This window comes from Etheostoma cragini, chromosome 3 (genome assembly GCF_013103735.1).
Source record: "Etheostoma cragini isolate CJK2018 chromosome 3, CSU_Ecrag_1.0, whole genome shotgun sequence".
In the NCBI taxonomy this organism is placed as follows: domain Eukaryota; kingdom Metazoa; phylum Chordata; class Actinopteri; order Perciformes; family Percidae; genus Etheostoma; species Etheostoma cragini.
The window spans coordinates 26,909,256-26,926,898 of NC_048409.1; the positions used below are offsets into that span (position 1 = coordinate 26,909,256).

General features: G+C 40.5%; 1 protein-coding gene across 6 annotated transcripts in view; it reads left to right on the top strand.

Moving 5' to 3' along the window:
• The window catches only part of eml2 (EMAP like 2), a 31,352-nt gene extending 15,371 nt beyond the window's left edge, over positions 1-15,981 (top strand). For 3 of the 6 annotated variants that reach the window (XM_034867212.1, XM_034867213.1, XM_034867217.1), the window contains 19 exons: positions 4,740-4,768; positions 5,509-5,547; positions 5,726-5,855; positions 6,508-6,657; positions 8,307-8,376; positions 9,215-9,325; positions 9,422-9,517; positions 9,651-9,785; positions 10,043-10,142; positions 10,380-10,534; positions 11,227-11,352; positions 11,472-11,603; positions 11,703-11,770; positions 12,033-12,121; positions 12,213-12,310; positions 13,332-13,419; positions 13,535-13,630; positions 14,172-14,302; positions 15,550-15,981. In XM_034867212.1, coding sequence (XP_034723103.1) covers positions 4,740-4,768; positions 5,509-5,547; positions 5,726-5,855; positions 6,508-6,657; positions 8,307-8,376; positions 9,215-9,325; positions 9,422-9,517; positions 9,651-9,785; positions 10,043-10,142; positions 10,380-10,534; positions 11,227-11,352; positions 11,472-11,603; positions 11,703-11,770; positions 12,033-12,121; positions 12,213-12,310; positions 13,332-13,419; positions 13,535-13,630; positions 14,172-14,302; positions 15,550-15,672 — 1,966 coding nt within the window. In that variant the 3' untranslated portion in view covers positions 15,673-15,981. The remainder of the gene's footprint in view (positions 1-4,739; positions 4,769-5,508; positions 5,548-5,725; positions 5,856-6,507; positions 6,658-8,306; positions 8,377-9,214; positions 9,326-9,421; positions 9,518-9,650; positions 9,786-10,042; positions 10,143-10,379; positions 10,535-11,226; positions 11,353-11,471; positions 11,604-11,702; positions 11,771-12,032; positions 12,122-12,212; positions 12,311-13,331; positions 13,420-13,534; positions 13,631-14,171; positions 14,303-15,549) is intronic. The other 3 variants (XM_034867214.1, XM_034867216.1, XM_034867218.1) reach the window with 1 other exon arrangement.
• The last annotated feature ends 1,662 nt before the right edge of the window (positions 15,982-17,643 follow it).

Genomic DNA, 17,643 nt, shown 5'->3' on the forward strand with positions numbered 1-17,643 from the left:
CATTCATTCATTTCTAAAAACTTGTTGCGCAGCTTGTAATTGAAAGGATGTTCAAAAACACTACATTGCAGCACTGTGTCCAGACAGGAGGCTGATGCAGCTGTGGGACTGATGTTTTACGATTACCAATTCTGCTCAGCTTGCAGCAATACTGATAACATTGATTGGACCGCCTGTGTAACATGCAACAAACATATTGACCACATCTCTGCAGAGAAGCATTTTTAACAACTAAAACCAGGTTTTGCTCCAACAAACCAGTTTAACATACTATAGGCCCTATTTTAACGATCTAAGCGCACAATGTGAAGTATCTGGCGCAGTTGCGTTTAGGGCGTGTCCGAATCCACTTTAGCTAGTTTTATGGCGGAAAAAAGGGTCTGTGTGCCGGACGCATGGTTCATAAGGGTTGTACTTAGTGTCTTCATTAATTCATGTCAGATTAATCAGTGTCATCTCCCATTCACTTTAAAAGCCGTGTGTGTGTGTGTGTGTGTGTGTGTGTGTGTGTGTGTGTGTGTGTGTGTGTGTGTGTGTGTGTGTGTGTGTGTGTGTGTGTGTGTGTGTGTGTGTGTGTGTGTGTGTGTGTGTGTGTGTGTGTGTGTGTGTGTGTGTGTGTGTGTGTGTGTGTGTGTGTGTGTGTGTGTGTGTGTGTGTGTGTGTGTGTGTGTGTGTGTGTGTGTGTGTGTGTGTGTGTGTGTGTGTGTCGCACACTGCGCGAGGCTAGGCTAGGCCTAGGCGCGTTTTACTAATGCACTGTCAAAATAACAATAAAATGCGGAGCTACTGACTTTAGACCAGGTTTTTGCCGCAAGATGGCAAAACGCCAAGAATTCACCTGAACACACCTCCCTGTAAGACCAGGACGCCTATGGGTGCAGGTGAATTTTCTATTTGAACAACATGGGCACTGGACGGGAAATTGAACACTGCGTTGGCCTTACACTAGCAAAGATGCTTGCGTCAGGCTTTGCGCTGTGTCGGGTGCAAGATAGGGATCTATGATGGCCTTTCTTTTTATCCAATATTAAGTACATTTTAAAGTGAACTTAAGGCATTGTACAAAGTTGAGTATTGCCAAAACGGGTCTGGATTAATGCAAATACAAGAACAAATAAGGAAAATATCCACTCTACCCGTCTTTTTCATTTAGTCTCTGTTTAATGGGACAAAGGAAAGCTTAAAGGTATAGGCTAGCTTTACATATTCAATTTGAATAAATACTTTTATGTCTGTAATTGTGGCCTGAACAGTCTTTGTAAAATAAACCAGGTTTAACAACTAGAATAAATAACTTGCCCTCTGTCAGATTAAAACCATGCAAATTCTGATGAAGGAAAAGATTAAAAGATTTGCATCATGTTGAAAAGATTGATATCTTTTCTGTTTTTACAGTCAAATCTCTCTCTCCCCCTCCCCAACTCACTCTCTCTTTCTCTATCCTGCTATCTCTGTTTCTCTTCCTCTGGTATTTTGTCAGATGCTACGATAACGTCAAAGTGGTTCAGTCTATGTAAAATGTGACAATGGAGTTCAGTCTCTAGTGAATGTTTTTGTTGAGTGAAGATGATCAGATACGTTTGTGTCCATTATCTGAACCACTGCAGTTCTTCAGTCATAAAGGGCACACAGCTGGGTGTAGGATCCATCAGTCAGACCGCAATATCCATCTTCTCTCCGCCTGCATCACTGTCATAAAAACTGATTCACTACAACATCCACCACTGCAGTTTCACCCAGTTTGATGGAGCACTTTACTCCATAAGATAAAATGTTGATGAATATCTTGTAATCATGTAATTTAAAACAAATGTATTTTTGCATCAAGTGGACAAAGCTGTCAGCTAAAGTGCACACTGGAGTGATTATTTCACTGATTGCATTTAGCCACAAAAAAACGTGTTATTTGTTACAATACAGTATGATGCAAGAACAAGCATACAGCACTGAAATGATAAATCAACAAGTTAAATTGATTAAAAAAACAAACTACCATGTGAGATTTCATCAGTGCTTTATAACATACTTACACTGTGATTATCTAATCCTTCTGCACTGACAGTCTAAAAGTCGTTACTTAAAAAAAAAATAAAAAAAAACTTTGGAAATCTTGCCACATTGTTTTTAAGTCCAACACACCTGCTGCTGTCAGACTTGTTAGAGAGTGCTTTTAGGACAAAGAGCAGCATTGGATATTCCTTTTGAATCGCACACAAACGCCTCAAATTGGGAACATGGTAAACATGAATTAATCAGCATGTAAACCATTTCCGCATGCATACATGAGGCAATCTCTATTGAGCTGAATAAGGTTCTTGTTGACGTTTTTTAGACCGGCACATGAATTACTGTTTCTGTCTGCTGTGTCTGTGTGTTGCATTTCTCAGAGGAACCCTGAAAAGTCTTTGCTGCTCATTAGTCCCCTCTGGGCCTTCTACAAACCAATTAGGTTTTCAGACTGCGCGCAGGCAGAAAATGCCAACAATACCCTCAGTGCTGCATGTAAATGAGTGGTCTGTTTGTGCATTCATTCTCCCTGGAATTCTTGTGACTGGGACTGCAGCCACATGGGTTTTAGATCCAGTTATTTGCCCTGTCTGGCTGCCAGTTACCCAGCATGCCCTGCACTAATTAATGTCTCTGAATCAATCTTGTTCTCTCATTGGCTAGAACTTGGCCACTCCTCATCTTCCTGGAAGACCACACCCACACACACACACACACACACACAGTTCAGACAAACAGGCTTTTATGTGGTTACTTTAAAGAGCCAACACCGTGGCTGGTCGCCTTCAGCTGCCCAGAGACACAACAGACACCAGTCAGGTCCTCAGATCATCTTGTCTTTAATCTTCTTCTGATCCTTTTGTATGTTCAAACACACACATAAGCTCTGATCTTATTTATGATTCATAAATATTCTCTGTTCTCTTCACCCTGTCTCTTATTGATTGGAAAACACATTGTGGCTTTATGACTAAACCTTATGAATTAATCTCACTTAACGTGACCTGACAAACTCATCTTAGGTAACCTTCCCAGGTAACTCCCTGTTAAACAAATTTTAGGAAAAGCAGGCACACATAGTTCATCCTGGTGCTTGAAGGTGTCCTGTTTCTCAACAAGCAAAAGTTACGTTCAGTAGTACTCTTCTTATGCATTTCCTGCCTCTCAAAACCTTTTACCAAACCCAATTTATTTGAAATCATCTTCTTCTCTTGCTTAATTTGTTTGCGTGTCAGCGGCACCAGCTTTCTATATGCTTCCACAGACACTCAGGAAAGTTAAACACATAGCCCCAGATTCTCCTGTTGCTGAGCAGGAAGAGACACGCCCTCAATTTCCCTTATCTCATCAAACCTTACTTCTACTGCTGTTGCCATGGTGATATCCACCTGTCAGCTGAGGAAGCACTGATTGCGCTCTGATTGGTTGACAGTATCCTGACAGGTTAGGCTGAGTGGTGAGCGTGTACTGAAATGCTCAGCGGGCAGTTCTGATTGGTTGACAGACGGCTGATTCAGGAAGAGTTGCTGCTGCGAACTGATGAGCCAGCTACAGGTTTTGATTGACAGGTCTTACTATGGATTTTGGCAAAATGGCTGACAAACTGGTTGTCACTTGAAATTTAAAGTAGTTTCCCAACGTTTTCATAGAAATCCATTCAGCTTTTTTTATGTAACACAAGTGCTTCTCTATCTCCCTGCTCTCTGTCATCTTCCCTCTGATCCTCCCTGTCATACTGTAGGGCTGAGCACCATATTCACTGTGTGTTTAACTGGTTATACTCAGTGACACCATTCATGTGTGGATACACAGATAATAAGGCTTCTCTGTTTACTTTGTGTCTGCTGACTCGACCAAAGACACTCTTTATCAACCTGTGTACACAGTCATATTAAAGAGTTTATTCATTTTTGTCTATACTTCAAAGGAAAACTGAGCTGTGTTTTTAGCTGTGCGTCTTGTTCAGTAACAAAGATGAATGCCGAGGGCGGCTTTAACTTTCTATTCACTAGAAGACTTGGCCAAAAAAAGGCCTGTTGGTCTCTGTTTAAAAAATTTTAAAACAAAATGACATCACACAGACTTTTTGAAATATTTACATGCATCAAAATTGTGATCCTAATTTTTCGGAAGCCTGGACAAATCAACTTTAATAACTGTTTTTGGAAAATAATTTCCAGAGCGTTGTAGGATGTGAAAATGTTCTGCTTTTTAACTGAGATGTTTCACACACCTCTTTGCTGGATATTTTACCTGTTGGTTATTGTTATAAAGTTTAAAATAAACAAGTTTTAATTCCACAAGTTTGGTGCATGCTGATCATCCCAGTTAATATGTAGGCTACTGTACATAAAAACAATATTTCTAAGCCCTGTGGGCTTAATCCTGCCTCCAGAGTCCATCATCTCAGACAAGAGATGCAGGAGGATAAGTCTTGATTATAGGATGTGTGGCCTGCTTGCTGTGCTTTTGCTGACTCTGTGCTCTGCAGCTTTTCCACAGACGTCCTATTGATTGATTAATGTGAAACTGAGCGGAGGTGTGCAGCCTTTCAAGCAAAAAATACATAATTCCAAATCTTTTATGTGAACGCCAGATGTTTCACAGGAGTTTTGGAAAACAGTTATGTGTAATATTTGATTTGATGTACTGGTTTGATGGTACTTTTCCATTATGGATAACAGCCACACCCTAAATCATCCTATCATTTCATTCTTTCGTTTCTGTTTCAGCAAATCCAAAGAATGCACTGTCAATGCAGGTAAGAGAAGATGCTTTTCTATTTGTGTCTGTAAGTAAGAGTGCCTACTTTAAGACTGCAGTAGTTATGTCTTACCCTCCCATTACTCTCACACTTTAATTATCTATGAAAAGGATGAGCAGCCTCTGATGTGTGAAACTCAATTGGCCTTCAGTAGTCCTTGAAGTACTCTTGAAGGATTTTGTCATTATAAATATTGAACATCCATTAGAATAACTCAAGAGCCTGAGAATAATTGCCTTCTGAAGTCTGTATGAGAATGTATTGCCTAAAGCATCCATATTGTTTAAATGTTACTGAAGTATCTGCTCTGCAGTCTCATGTTCTGTCTGTGTATGGATCGCCTGACCATTTCATTCCTGTTCGTTCTTTTTTCTGGTGGGAAATGCTAACAAGCAATTTTCCAGAAAACAGCAATGTCAAAAATTAAAAGAAACAAATCTAATGATAACACAGTGTCCCCTGTAGTCAGTTTAGTAACAAAGTACTGGCAGGATTAGAACATCTTTAATCTGTGACAATTACAGTTTTTTTTTTTTTTTTTAAGTTTTTTTTGTGTAGTCATGGTCCCTTAGTTTGCCATCATGACATTCAGCTAGTGATTCTCAAAAGGTCTTTTTCTGTTTGATTTTGGGAGAAGATGAAGTGTTTTACTGTTTTTAGATTTCAAGAAGCAAGAATTCTGCTGTATGGATTTTGTGGCATCATGTCAGCATGTGGCATTTTTTTTCTAATCCCAGAATTTAACACGAAGAAAGATAAAAGAAGATGGAAGTCAGGTCTGTGTGTGTATATGTTGGTGTGGGTCTTTTTTTTAATGGAGACTCATGGAACTCTCACAAAAAGAGACAAGTGTACCGTCCCCTCCTTGTTCTGTCTCTTCTACTTGTCTCTGCCAGATCTTTGCTTCTTCGTTCCATTCTGTCCCCTTAACTTTCCCTCGCTCCTTCCCTGCAGAGGACGGCTATGTGAGGATGTTCCTCCGAGGTCGTCCCGTCACCATGCAGATCCCCGATCAGCAGAGGGGGAGCTACAGCCTCGACCACAAGGTGGCGCTACCTGACCGCAAGCTCAAACTGCAGTGGGTGTATCCTTCAGGCGGGGAGAGGGAAACAGAGGAATAGAGAGAGTTTATTGACAGATCAGGAGTCTGTGGATTAATGAATGAGAAATGAATTAATTCTTTATCTGTCTTGATCAGAGGCTCAAAGTTCTTTATTAGTCTCAGGGAGGCAAACTGTGACAGACTTTTAAAACCTCTGGAACAGATGGATAGAAATCATTTATTAAACATAGTTATTTGTCAGTGAACATGAAATATAAACTTTGGGTCATACAAGCTTTACTTTCTTCAGGCGATTCCCTAAAGAAGCATTGGTAAATATTAACAAACAAAAAAATGTTGTGACTACGAGTGTGGGACTGTCTTTCCTCTTACATGTATGATCACCTGAAGTGAGTAGTACTCTTGGTTTCATATGTACTGTTTTACTGTTTTCTATTGTATGTTGTGATTTTACTCATTTTGTTAAGCACTTTGGATACCTGCTGGTAGTTGTAAAGTGCTATGTAAAGAAATTTTGATTGATTGATATTGTAAATCTAGATCTTGTTAAAGTGGCATGAGCTGAAGTCAACTTGGTAAAGAGCATCAACTAAATACCTAAAATCGGAATAGTAAATGTTCTCTTGCTGGTCCAGCTTCACCGTTCTTGTTCCCTAACTTAATCGTGGACCAGGTATGGCTACCGCGGACGTGACTGCCGCTCCAACCTCTACCTGCTGCCCACAGGAGAGATCGTCTACTTCAACGCCTCTGTGGTGGTGCTGTACAACACCGAGGAGCAGCAGCAGAGACACTACCTGGGCCACAACGACGATGTCAAATGGTGAGAAAACAGCCCTTGTCCTAAGTGTCTTATATGTATCATCAGGGTACAGAAATGTGCTGTTTGATGTCCTGCATAACCTGGATTTTCCCATTTACCCTGATTCTTATGTGCATGTAAAGATATCCCTTTTGACCAAAGCCTGTGCTGAAAGATTAACTGCTCAAGTACAATGTGTAGAACAATACATGTAAAATAATACGGTACCAGTCAAAAGTTTGGACACACTTTCCAATTTAAGTGAATAAGAAAGTGTGTCCTAACTGTTGTCTGGTACAGTACATAGGGCACAGAAAGCAGCCAGAGTAATGTTGACAGCAGAATGTGGTTTTAAACAGAGGGGTGACTCTAGTCCACAAGACATTGGCACTACTAAAAACATATAAATGCTTCAAGCAATCGTTCTGTATCCATAGTGTTATTCTGTCAAACCTGAAACTCAGATATTTCCCGCCTGGCCGGATGGTTAGATGCTTCCTCATTAAGTTCATAACCTATTAAAGTCAAGTTTCAACTACTCACATTCTGTTGCCCTCTTATGTAAAGCGTCTTGCATAAGTTTACGCACCCATGCTAAAGAAGACCAAAAAGAGGATTAAAAAATGTCTTTTGGAAAATTATCTTAATGCCTTAATTTAAAAAAAATGGAAAAATCCAATCTTTAAGGACAACAATTTTCTTTTTTGAATGAATAATGTACAGTAAATACATTTTCTGCGTTAAGATATAGGGGGCATAATTATACACACCCCTATGTTAGATTCCCACAGAAGCAGGCACATTTTATTTTTTTAAGGCCAGTTATTTCATGGATCAGGATACTATGCATCCTGATAAAGTTCCCTTGGCCTTTTGGATTAAAACAGCCCCACGTCATCACATAGCTTTCCCCATGCCTAGAGATTGTCTTGGACTTTCCATAAGATCACCTCTCAATGCAAATCCAACCAGATATTAGGCTAACTGAAATAAAACCATGGCAACCATTTGTGTAACATGCCATGGACAGCTTTATGCAGCTGACTATCATGAATGTGATTTCTAGTTTGCTTAATGAGCGCTACTTCACATCCTGAATGAGCTCCCTGACTGAAGCCTCTGGGATGTAAATAAACTGTACCCCCTTGGGGCATGCTGGGAAAGCTACTCCTCTCTACAGGGACACATTAGTGTTCTCCTCTCCCATGACGTTGTATCAAGTCCTCCTCTTCTTCCTGCTATGTATGTAATAATGCATCCTTATTTCTAGTAGTCTGGGACCAAAAAGAAAACTGTGTCATGTAAAAAGTAGCAAGTGATGGTAAACGTCTTCACTTGTGACGGCATTTAGGTTTTACATTTTCAAAGTGATTTGTTTACCCTTTTTTAATTTATTTTTATTTTGGGGCATTTTTAGGCCTTTAACTTTATAGGACAGATGAAGACATGAAAATAGAGAGAGAGGGGGAACGACATGCAGCAAAGCGCCGCAGGTCGGAGTTGAACCTGCGGCCGCTGCGTTGAGGGGTAACCCCCTATATATGTGCGCCTGCTCTACCAACTGAGCTAACCCGGACAAATGTGTTTGTTTTTTTTTAAAATCTGAATGGGCTGAAGAAGCAGTGTTAAAAAATGAAAATGAAGTAACAATTCATATCTTCTCTCCTAAGCCTGAGTGTGCATCCTGACATGGTTACCATAGCAACGGGGCAAGTGGCTGGAAACTCTAAAGATGGAAAGGTACTGTAACAAAACATCCCTCACAGCCTCCTACCGAGTTTCTCACACCTACATTTTGACAAAGTTTACTTTTAAAGGTCCAGTGTGTAGGAATGTCACCCATGAGATCACATATCACAATCTACTCTCTCGCACCACGCAGTTCGTACGTATTACAGCTACGGTAGCCTTCAAGCTTCAAAATGCCGGTCTCTTGCTCCTTTCAATATCCTTATTCTTTTTCTCTGCGAAGAAGAAGACTTCTGTTCCTGATATTTGGATTTTGAATACATGTGGTCCTCCATGTTTCCTTCTTTAAACTTACCGGGCAGGGAAGCAACGATACCCATTAGCAGATTAGCAGCACCTGGGAGTTTATCGTATGACAGTAAAAGGCGGAGCAGAATGTCCTGTATGTCCCTTACCGGCTCACATATTTCAAGATGACGCATGAATATGGAGCGTCTACCCCAGTTCATGCGAATGCAAATGTAAAAAATTTCAAGCCCAAAGGAATTCTTGGAATTGATTGTAGGGGTAAATATTTCTGAGAAAGGACAAGTTTGTGAACGGGCAACACCGATTTTGATAATAAACAATTGAACATGTTACACACTGGACCAGTTTTTTAAAGCAGGTATTAAAAAAGCTGATGAAAAAGACAGAAGAATAATACCACAATATTTAAATGTAACTGGTTTTAAATGGTAAGAAAACTATCTTCGAATTTAGTAGCAGATCGGTTTTTATATATGCATTTATCCTTTTTTTTTTTTTTTTTTTTTACCCATTTGTTTTGTTTCTGCATGTCGGATACATTTTCTCAGCCTGACTTCATCCCTGTCCCTTGTCTGTGCAGCTGCTGGCTCCTCATGTTCGTGTTTGGGACTCAGTGAGCCTCAACACGCTTCATGTGATCGGGATGGGAGTGTTTGACAGAGCGGTCACCTGTGTGGCTTTCTCCAAGTCGGTGAGCAGCTTCACATCCTGTAGAGTTTACTTAGGCTTTGAGACTATGCAAAGTATAACCAGGCACTGACTGGTGACGGGTAACCTTTTCTCCCAGAACGGCGGCACCTTCCTCTGCGCCGTGGACGACGCCAACGATCACATCCTGTCTGTCTGGAACTGGCAGAAGGAAAAGCAACTCGCTGACGTCAAGGTACCCCAACCTTTGACCTTTGAACATGATCGCATTTATACAGATATATCATCATTGATCTCCTTCACTATGGATTTCAAACAATTTCTTCTCAGAACACTAAATACCTTTTTTATGCCTCCTGTCTCTGCAGTGCTCCAATGACTCTGTACTGGCCTCTGTATTTCATCCCATGGATGCCAACCTGATTGTCACCTGTGGAAAATCTCACATCAACTTCTGGACCATGGAAGGCAACACTCTCACCAAGAAACAGGGCCTGTTCGAGGTACGGCCAAGATAACTGCTCCAAAAATGTATCTACAATGTACGACCCTCTTTCCTCAATTTAAGGGAATCATTTAATACCTTTTAAAAAGGTGAATTTCAGAAGATGAATGTAAAAAATGCCATTAGAACTTAAGAGTGTTAACCACCAAAATACACTTAGTCGTTATTTGGTTAGGTACAACCAAATGCAGGAAATAAATGCATTGATTGATATAAAATCAATTTTACCTTCTGTCTCATTCTCTCTCATTCTAGAAACATGAGAAGCCAAAGTATGTGTTGTGTGTGGCATTTGCCGAAAATGGAGACGCCATCACTGGAGATTCCAGTGGAAACATCTACGTCTGGGCCAAAGGTAGAATATACATGAATCACAAAGATACTAACCTTTTGTTCAATATATCAAATGGAGATAAAGGGGGTCATTCATTCAATCCCAACTTTGAGACTTGGGTAAAAGAATGTTCCCTGGACTAGTCCTTCATCGATGTTCATTTGCAGCATTTGTGTTTTCCAATTATTCAAAATCCTGAAAATATAAAAGGATTTGGTCCTCCTTTTGTTTTGATTTCCTGTTTGTTTTGGTTGACAGGTGGTAGTCGCATCAGCCAGGTAGTGTCGGGGGCCCACGAGGGCGGGATTTTCTCTCTTTGTGTCCTGAAGGACGGCACCATGGTGTCTGGAGGAGGAAAGGACCGCAAGGTGGTGCTGTGGGACCATGACTACAGAAAGAAGGCCGAGATGGAGGTGAGGGAGCCAGAATGTCCTGTGTACGTCTAAGGAACGAAGACTGAATAATTCTCAGGAGGAAATAAGGGCGTTTTCCCAACTATAGTTTGTTTGCTTTGGTCCGAATCAGTTGAAGAGTAAACTTGCAACGATTTCTTGTTGGTTTGGTTTAGTTTCACACCTGGAAAAATCCAAGCGCACCAAAATAAGTACAAACCCCGCAATAACGTTCACTCTTGTTATTGGTCAGATGTGTGTGGGCATGTGCCTGGGAAGTTCACCTGCTAGAGCGCATGCCAATATAAAGAGGCTTAGTCTTCGAAGCAGCGGCTCTATGCTGCATGTCATTCCCCGTCTCTCCCCATTCAAGTCTAAGCTGTCCTGTCGGAAATAAAAGCCAAAAATTCCCCAAAAATAATCTTTAAAAAAAATGTGTCTGGGCTGGGAGCAAGAAAGTAAATAGAAGAAGGAGAAGAAGGTCCCATGTTTTTGGACTAGTGCATATTTCTTTCATTTCCATTGTCAAACCATCTTATTTCATTTAAATTATCAGACATAGTTTTGCAAGCAAACTTGCAGCCTGCTCTGATCACAAATCAACTGAACGAAATGAGGAGAGTGTGAAAGCCCCCTAAGTTCCCCTTTGACATTTTTTGTTTGTGAGATGCTTTAATGTCTGTCTGTCTGTCTGTCTGTCCGTCTGTACCCAGGTGGGTGAGATGCTCGGCCCTGTACGTGCTCTCGCTGAAGGTAAACCTGGAGAGCTCTTTGTGGGAACCACCAAGAATGCCATCATCAGAGCTGCCTTCCCTGATACATTAACTCCTATTGTACAGGTGCACACACACACACACACACACTGACCATTTTGTTTCTACTGGAAGGTTGAAAACATTTCAACTCTGTGCATGTGGCAGTTTCAGGTGTATTAAAATAGACATGTAATGTGTTCCAGGGTCACACAGATGAACTGTGGGGTCTGGACTTCCATCCCTCCATGGAGCAGTTTGTCACCTGCGCTCAAGACAAACTGGTTCACCTCTGGGACACCAACTCCCATCAGCCCCTCTGGAGCAAGACAATCGAGGTGACTGGTAGTCAGAATGTTTTTTGTTTTTTTTTAACACAATGCTATCCTCATTGATAAGGGTCATAAATTAAAAATGCATCCTCTTCTGTGCTCCAGGATCCAGGGAGGTGTGCAGGTTTCCATCCCAGCGGGGCTGTTCTGGCTGTGGGGACCATGACTGGAAGGTCGGCCTCACGGTTACAAACTAAACACTAACACGTTACATTAAAAATGCTAAAAATAAAAAATAAATCTTAAAGCAGCAACCATTGGAGATTACTGAATTTAGGGTTTAGATTTATCAGCCAAGCACATTTACAGTCTTTGACTTGGTGGTTTGTTCCTTTTTGTTCAGTTTAAAAAAACAACCAAAAGAATTGTAATGTTTATGTTGAGGTACTATGAAAAGAAACGTATGGAATTGCGTTGTGTTGCGTTGTGTTGCAGGTGGTTGGTGCTGGACACTGACACCCGGGATCTGGTTTCTATGCACACAGACGGCAATGAGATCATTTCCAACATCAAGTACTCTCCAGGTAAAACATCAGCTGCTATATCACGGCATGTTTCAGCACTGCATTAACTGTATTAACTACTAATAGCACTGTGTACTCCTTGCGCTTTCAGATGGTAACTTCTTGGCTGTTGCTTCCCATGACAACTTTGTTTACATCTATGCCGTGACGGAGAATGGCCGAAAGTACAGCCGTGTGGGGAAATGCACAGTAAGTATACATTCCTAAAATAAGCATCCTTACGATTCATATCTCAATTCTCTGGAAGCTTTAAAAAAATAGTTCAAATAAAAATCTAAATTGTATTTTTTTAAAGCAGTAGTAGCTGTTTTTGGGCTCTTGTGGGCTCTTTATGTACAATAAATTACATAAGTGAAGATGTAATATGAATAACTTTATTGTCACTTATAATTGGACACAAACTATTTGAACCTGTCCCATCCAGCGGGAGGCTGCAGTCTAGGCCTGCACCATAAATCATTATAAAATCGCATTGTCAATTTACATTTCATTCATGTCTATTTTAATTTTTTAATTTTTTAGTATGACTTTGACTACTTTCTTTTGTGAGTTTTAAACATAGACTGTAGAAAATAGGTTTTAAACCTCCCACTCTCTGCAATGCTCTCCCTTGTCTTCATTGAAGCCTCTATGGTTACAGGCTTGCGGGGATGCGCAATGTGCTTTAGGTGCCGGGAAAAAATCTCTGTTTGGTACTGCCATTATGTTTTGTTTTGTCATGGTTCATGTGTGCAATAAACATTGCACTTTGTGGCAGAGAATTGTCATATCAACCCTAAGCTAAAAAACTCATGATTTAAAATTTCCCCAAATTGTGCCATGAAACAGTTTTTCTGACTCTCAACCATTCAGTCTTTTTTCCTATGCAACAGTTACTTTGTATGTATATATTTGTTTTTTTCTGTATTTGTTTACTTTATATTAATGTTTGTTTGTTTGTATGCACCTTTCACCAAGGCAGATTCCACATAAATGTACTTATTGTGCCAATAAAACCTTTTCTGATTATACTTGAAGTACAGAAAAATTCCTTCCAGAATTAGATAAATCGAGACAAATCTGACCCCTTTTCCATCCAGTTTTAACAAAGCCAGAAGACACTTACTGAGAAATTCCAGGCACATGTTCTCCTAAATAGTGTTTGGAATGAAACCCTGGATGCCCTGTGTGATCTCTATTCAAATACCACAAACGTATTTCTTATTTCCAGGGCCACTCCAGCTTTGTCACCCATCTGGACTGGTCGGTGGACAGCCAGTACCTCGTCACCAACTCAGGAGACTACGAAATCCTCTTCTGTAGGTCCTCCTACTGTCTCTGTTCACATACACTTTTAGCTTACCCTTTCATTTTAGTGCCAATATATGCAAACATTGCAGAGCATGACAAAAAATATTTCTTAATTTTTTTTAGGGGAGGCATCCAGTTGTAAACATGTAACCAACATGGACACAGTACGCAACCAGGAGTGGGCCACTTCTACCTGCACTCTGGGCTTCACAACCTTCGGTAAGCTGATAAAACTCACTTGATTTTATTTATTTAATTATTTTTTTATCCATCTGTGAATTTATCATCTAAAACTGGGAGTCTAACTTAATATCAACAAGCTCACTTTTTCCCCAGTGTCAACAAGTGAATTATCGCTGTGGAGGAAGCTCTGGCAAAGGGAGACTAGTTTTTTATACACTGTGCATTTTAGGGGCAGTTGGCTAATGGTCAGAGCAACTGGCAGTGGCCAGGAATGCGCAGAGAAAGCCTGAACCTATACCAAGAAAATGTGCACACAACAAAAGCTTAAACCTTTTAAGCAGTTAACACTGATATTTCTTGTATCAAAATGACAAGGGGCAAAAGTCCAGCTTTCCCTAGATGAAGCATCCACCCACGGCTGTTTGTCTTGTCTTCTTTTACATTTTTGACTTGTCAGTTGTTGGTGAAGTAGTGTCCAGATTGGCCTTTGATCAAAGTACTGCACAGAATAGCAAGTGAGTCTTGTTTGATTGTTTGTCTTTCTCACCCTTTCACTAATTCTCTCTGTCCCTCTTAGGAATTTGGCCAGATGGAGCAGACGGCACAGACATCAACGCCGTGTGCAGGTCACATGACGGATCCCTGTTGGCCTCTGCTGATGACTTTGGCAAAGTGCACTTGTTCTCCTTCCCCTGCTCTCAACCAAGGGTCAGTCGTGTTCTCTCACATCTGTGTGTTTTTATGCGTACATTTTTTTCCTTGACATATTTATGCCCTGAAGCCATTCAACAGTTCATCACTGGACTGTTTTTGAAATCTATTCTGCTCTGCACAGACATTTTCCTTTAACACTTCCAGAGCTGAGCTGCCACACTGTTCTTCTCTTGTGATTAAGTGGTAATGAGCATTGTGAAACACAATGAAAGCTCAACAGAAATAACAAAATACTACTTTGGTGTGGGATCACCACCATAACTATAATGTACAAAATTTCTACCAGGTGTTGATTTTGTGCCCACAAACATGTTTATCTTTTCAAGTTCAAGTTTTCAGCCAAAGCCAGTTAAACTGGAGCTGTAAACTTAATTGTCCAGACAAGCTGGGCGACGTAACCACAGAAACTCAGACGCTGTAAATAGTTACAACTGGTTGGTACTTGGAATTTAACTTGTTATACACACATTCTGTGAGTAAAAAAAAAAAAGGAGTGCTGATGCAGAAAGGTTTTCTTACATTCTATCGCTGTCAAATGCTTTATTATGTGTCCGTGTTTGGAGCCATCCAAGGTTTCTCATAAAATGAATCTGAGAAACAGAAAAGGCCACTCACTACCCCCTCATTTTAAAATATTGAGAAGCTGTTTTAGACACAGTTCCAAGTTGTTTGTAATCATTTGAAACTATTAGATGAGAGTAAAGATATTAACAGCAGTGAAGTCAAGCGTTTTCCTAAATGTAGTCTATATCCACAACGTTACATTTCCGGATGTCATTCTTTTACCTTACGCTTTCTTTATGTTGGAATTCGAAACTCAGATCTTTGCAGGGTAAATGCAGACAGCTAGCTAGCCTATCTGTCCAATCTGAGGTTTCTGGTGCACGACTAAAACTAAATTTTGTACGTACATGTTCCACCAAAACAAGTTCTCTTCAGAGGTGAATTTTGCAGCCGCAACGTGTCTCTGTTGGGCGCTTATCGCCAAGACGATTGTGATTGGTTTACAGAAATGTCTATGAACCAGAGCACGTTTTTCTCCCATCCCGGAATGCTGTGTGGACTAGCCAGACCCTCTTCCGCGGTGCTGTGGAGGAAGGACTGGCAAAGCGAGACTACCTAAATGAGACACCTTGCACTGAGAACAGCAGACCCCGTTGTTGTTGACTTTACCATGTTGCATCTGACTAAGTTATTGAACTGTGATTCACGTCTTCCCTCTGCCCCGCTCACATTTACAGGCTCCGAGCCACGAGTACGGTGGCCACAGCAGTCACGTGACCAACGTTGCCTTCCTGCACGACAACAGTCACCTGATCTCCACTGGTGGGAAAGACACCAGCATCCTGCAGTGGGTTGTCTAGGCAAGGCTCTCCACCCACATCTCTAATCCTCCACACGGGGACCAGCATCCTCTCTGACCCCTGCCACCTCTTCACTGTATTACCCTCCTGCCACCAGGGGGCAGTATTTCCACTGTGCTTACTGGAAAGAATAATAATAAATAAAAACACAACCACACAACTTGACCCACATATGTCACACCAGATGAGATCATGAGTATCATTGTAGTAAATTGAAAATTATTTAGTGTCCTTCTGTTTGTAATAGAATGTAGAGAAAATGACTTGTTGACATGGAGGAAGTGAATGCTAACTTACCCCCCCCCCCCACACACACACACACACACACACACACACACAAAAGAAGAAATCAACTACTGCAACACTAACCCAGCTGTGATTTAGCATTAGTACTAACTGTGCCTGAACTGTATTTACCTTATCCCTATTAATTAGGAAATCCACCTACTTTAAAGGACAAGTGTGTTTGCAAGTTTAAGCATTTTAAAATCATGTACACTTCACATCCGTAATGAAATGTTTTGGATGTGTGCTACACAGTAATATTATATGTTTGGTTTTAATGTTAGGGTATTTTTCCTACTCTTCCAAGAAGTTATTACTTTCCATAAAGTTTAAAAATCAGTTAGCAGACTCTTGAAACTTGCTTCAGGTGGATTGGATTGTCTGCACTACATCAGCATCTCCAACCAACGGGAATGTAAGACTGACAGAACAAAAATGCCGAATTAATCTTCACTTTAGATCACTTTAAATTGCTAAATCTAAAAGATTTTCATATCATACCCAATGTAAGGAAACCAAGGGTTTAAATAGAATTAAGAATAAATGCACTTAAATATCTAAAAACGGCTTGGTTTGCAAAAAAAAGTGAGCTGGGATGTGAAGTGTACATTATTTGCAATAACAGGGGTTCAACACATAAAATGACATCCCCCTTTTTAGAATTTATGTAATTTCTGTTCCCCAGGTGAGCCATATAGATTAATGTGAACATGCACTGCTCTTTCCTGAAGCCCTGAATCACAGAGATAAAAAATGTCAGACTTGTGACCAACTTGCAGAGATGTAGTAAAACAGAATGCAACCTCGCAGGTATGATATTCTAAGGTCAGTCATAGCTTTATGGAAGAGTGATGCATGTTGTCAGAGTGCTAACTGACCTGTCCCGGGGCAAAGGAACAACTGTACTAGAATTCTTAAAATCATTGGTATTCCCCTTTTTAAATTTCTTACTAAAACCCAATTGCCGTGTTTTCTAACACTTTTCCATCCCTATGCCTGATTTCCAAACTCTTAAGGTGCAGAATGTATTCCAGATTGCTGTTGGAGATTCAAAGTGGCTGTTTTGTCCCAAGCCTCTCATTCCTCCCACCACCATTTCTGATTGTACTACTGCTGTAACTCTCACTAGATGGCGCTACGATGCAAGAGAATGAGCATGACTGAGGCTGTCCATCTGTAGATGCTGTTAATGTTGCAAAGGTCTATAGAGTAAATTTATATATATTAGGCAGTATATCCGAGTGGCTGTGTTCTTTTAATAACTGTAATAATGATGGATGTTGTTATTATTCTTGTGGCACTTTTAGCGATTGACAGAAGGGTAATGTAGGCTGCTGTGCTGTGGAAGTGAGCTTGAGCTGTGCTTTGCCTTCTGTTTTGTTGATAAAGTTTTTACCCAAGTACTACTGAGTGGAGGATCTTTGTCTTTTTCTGTTGGCAAGGAGTGTAAAAAAAGAAGCTGTCACGCATCATATCAAATGTCTGCACAAGAGTGACTCCTGAACATCAGAATAACTGCTTTTTTTTATATTCTTCTTGTCCTCACACATTTTGGCTGTCTATTTAAGTGGGATAGTGTTACTTTTAAACTACTCCTTATATGTAAGACATTTCTAATAGATTTAAACATTCAATCTATTCTAAACTGTGGAATAGGGTTAAATCAATACTAACCCAAAAGATGAA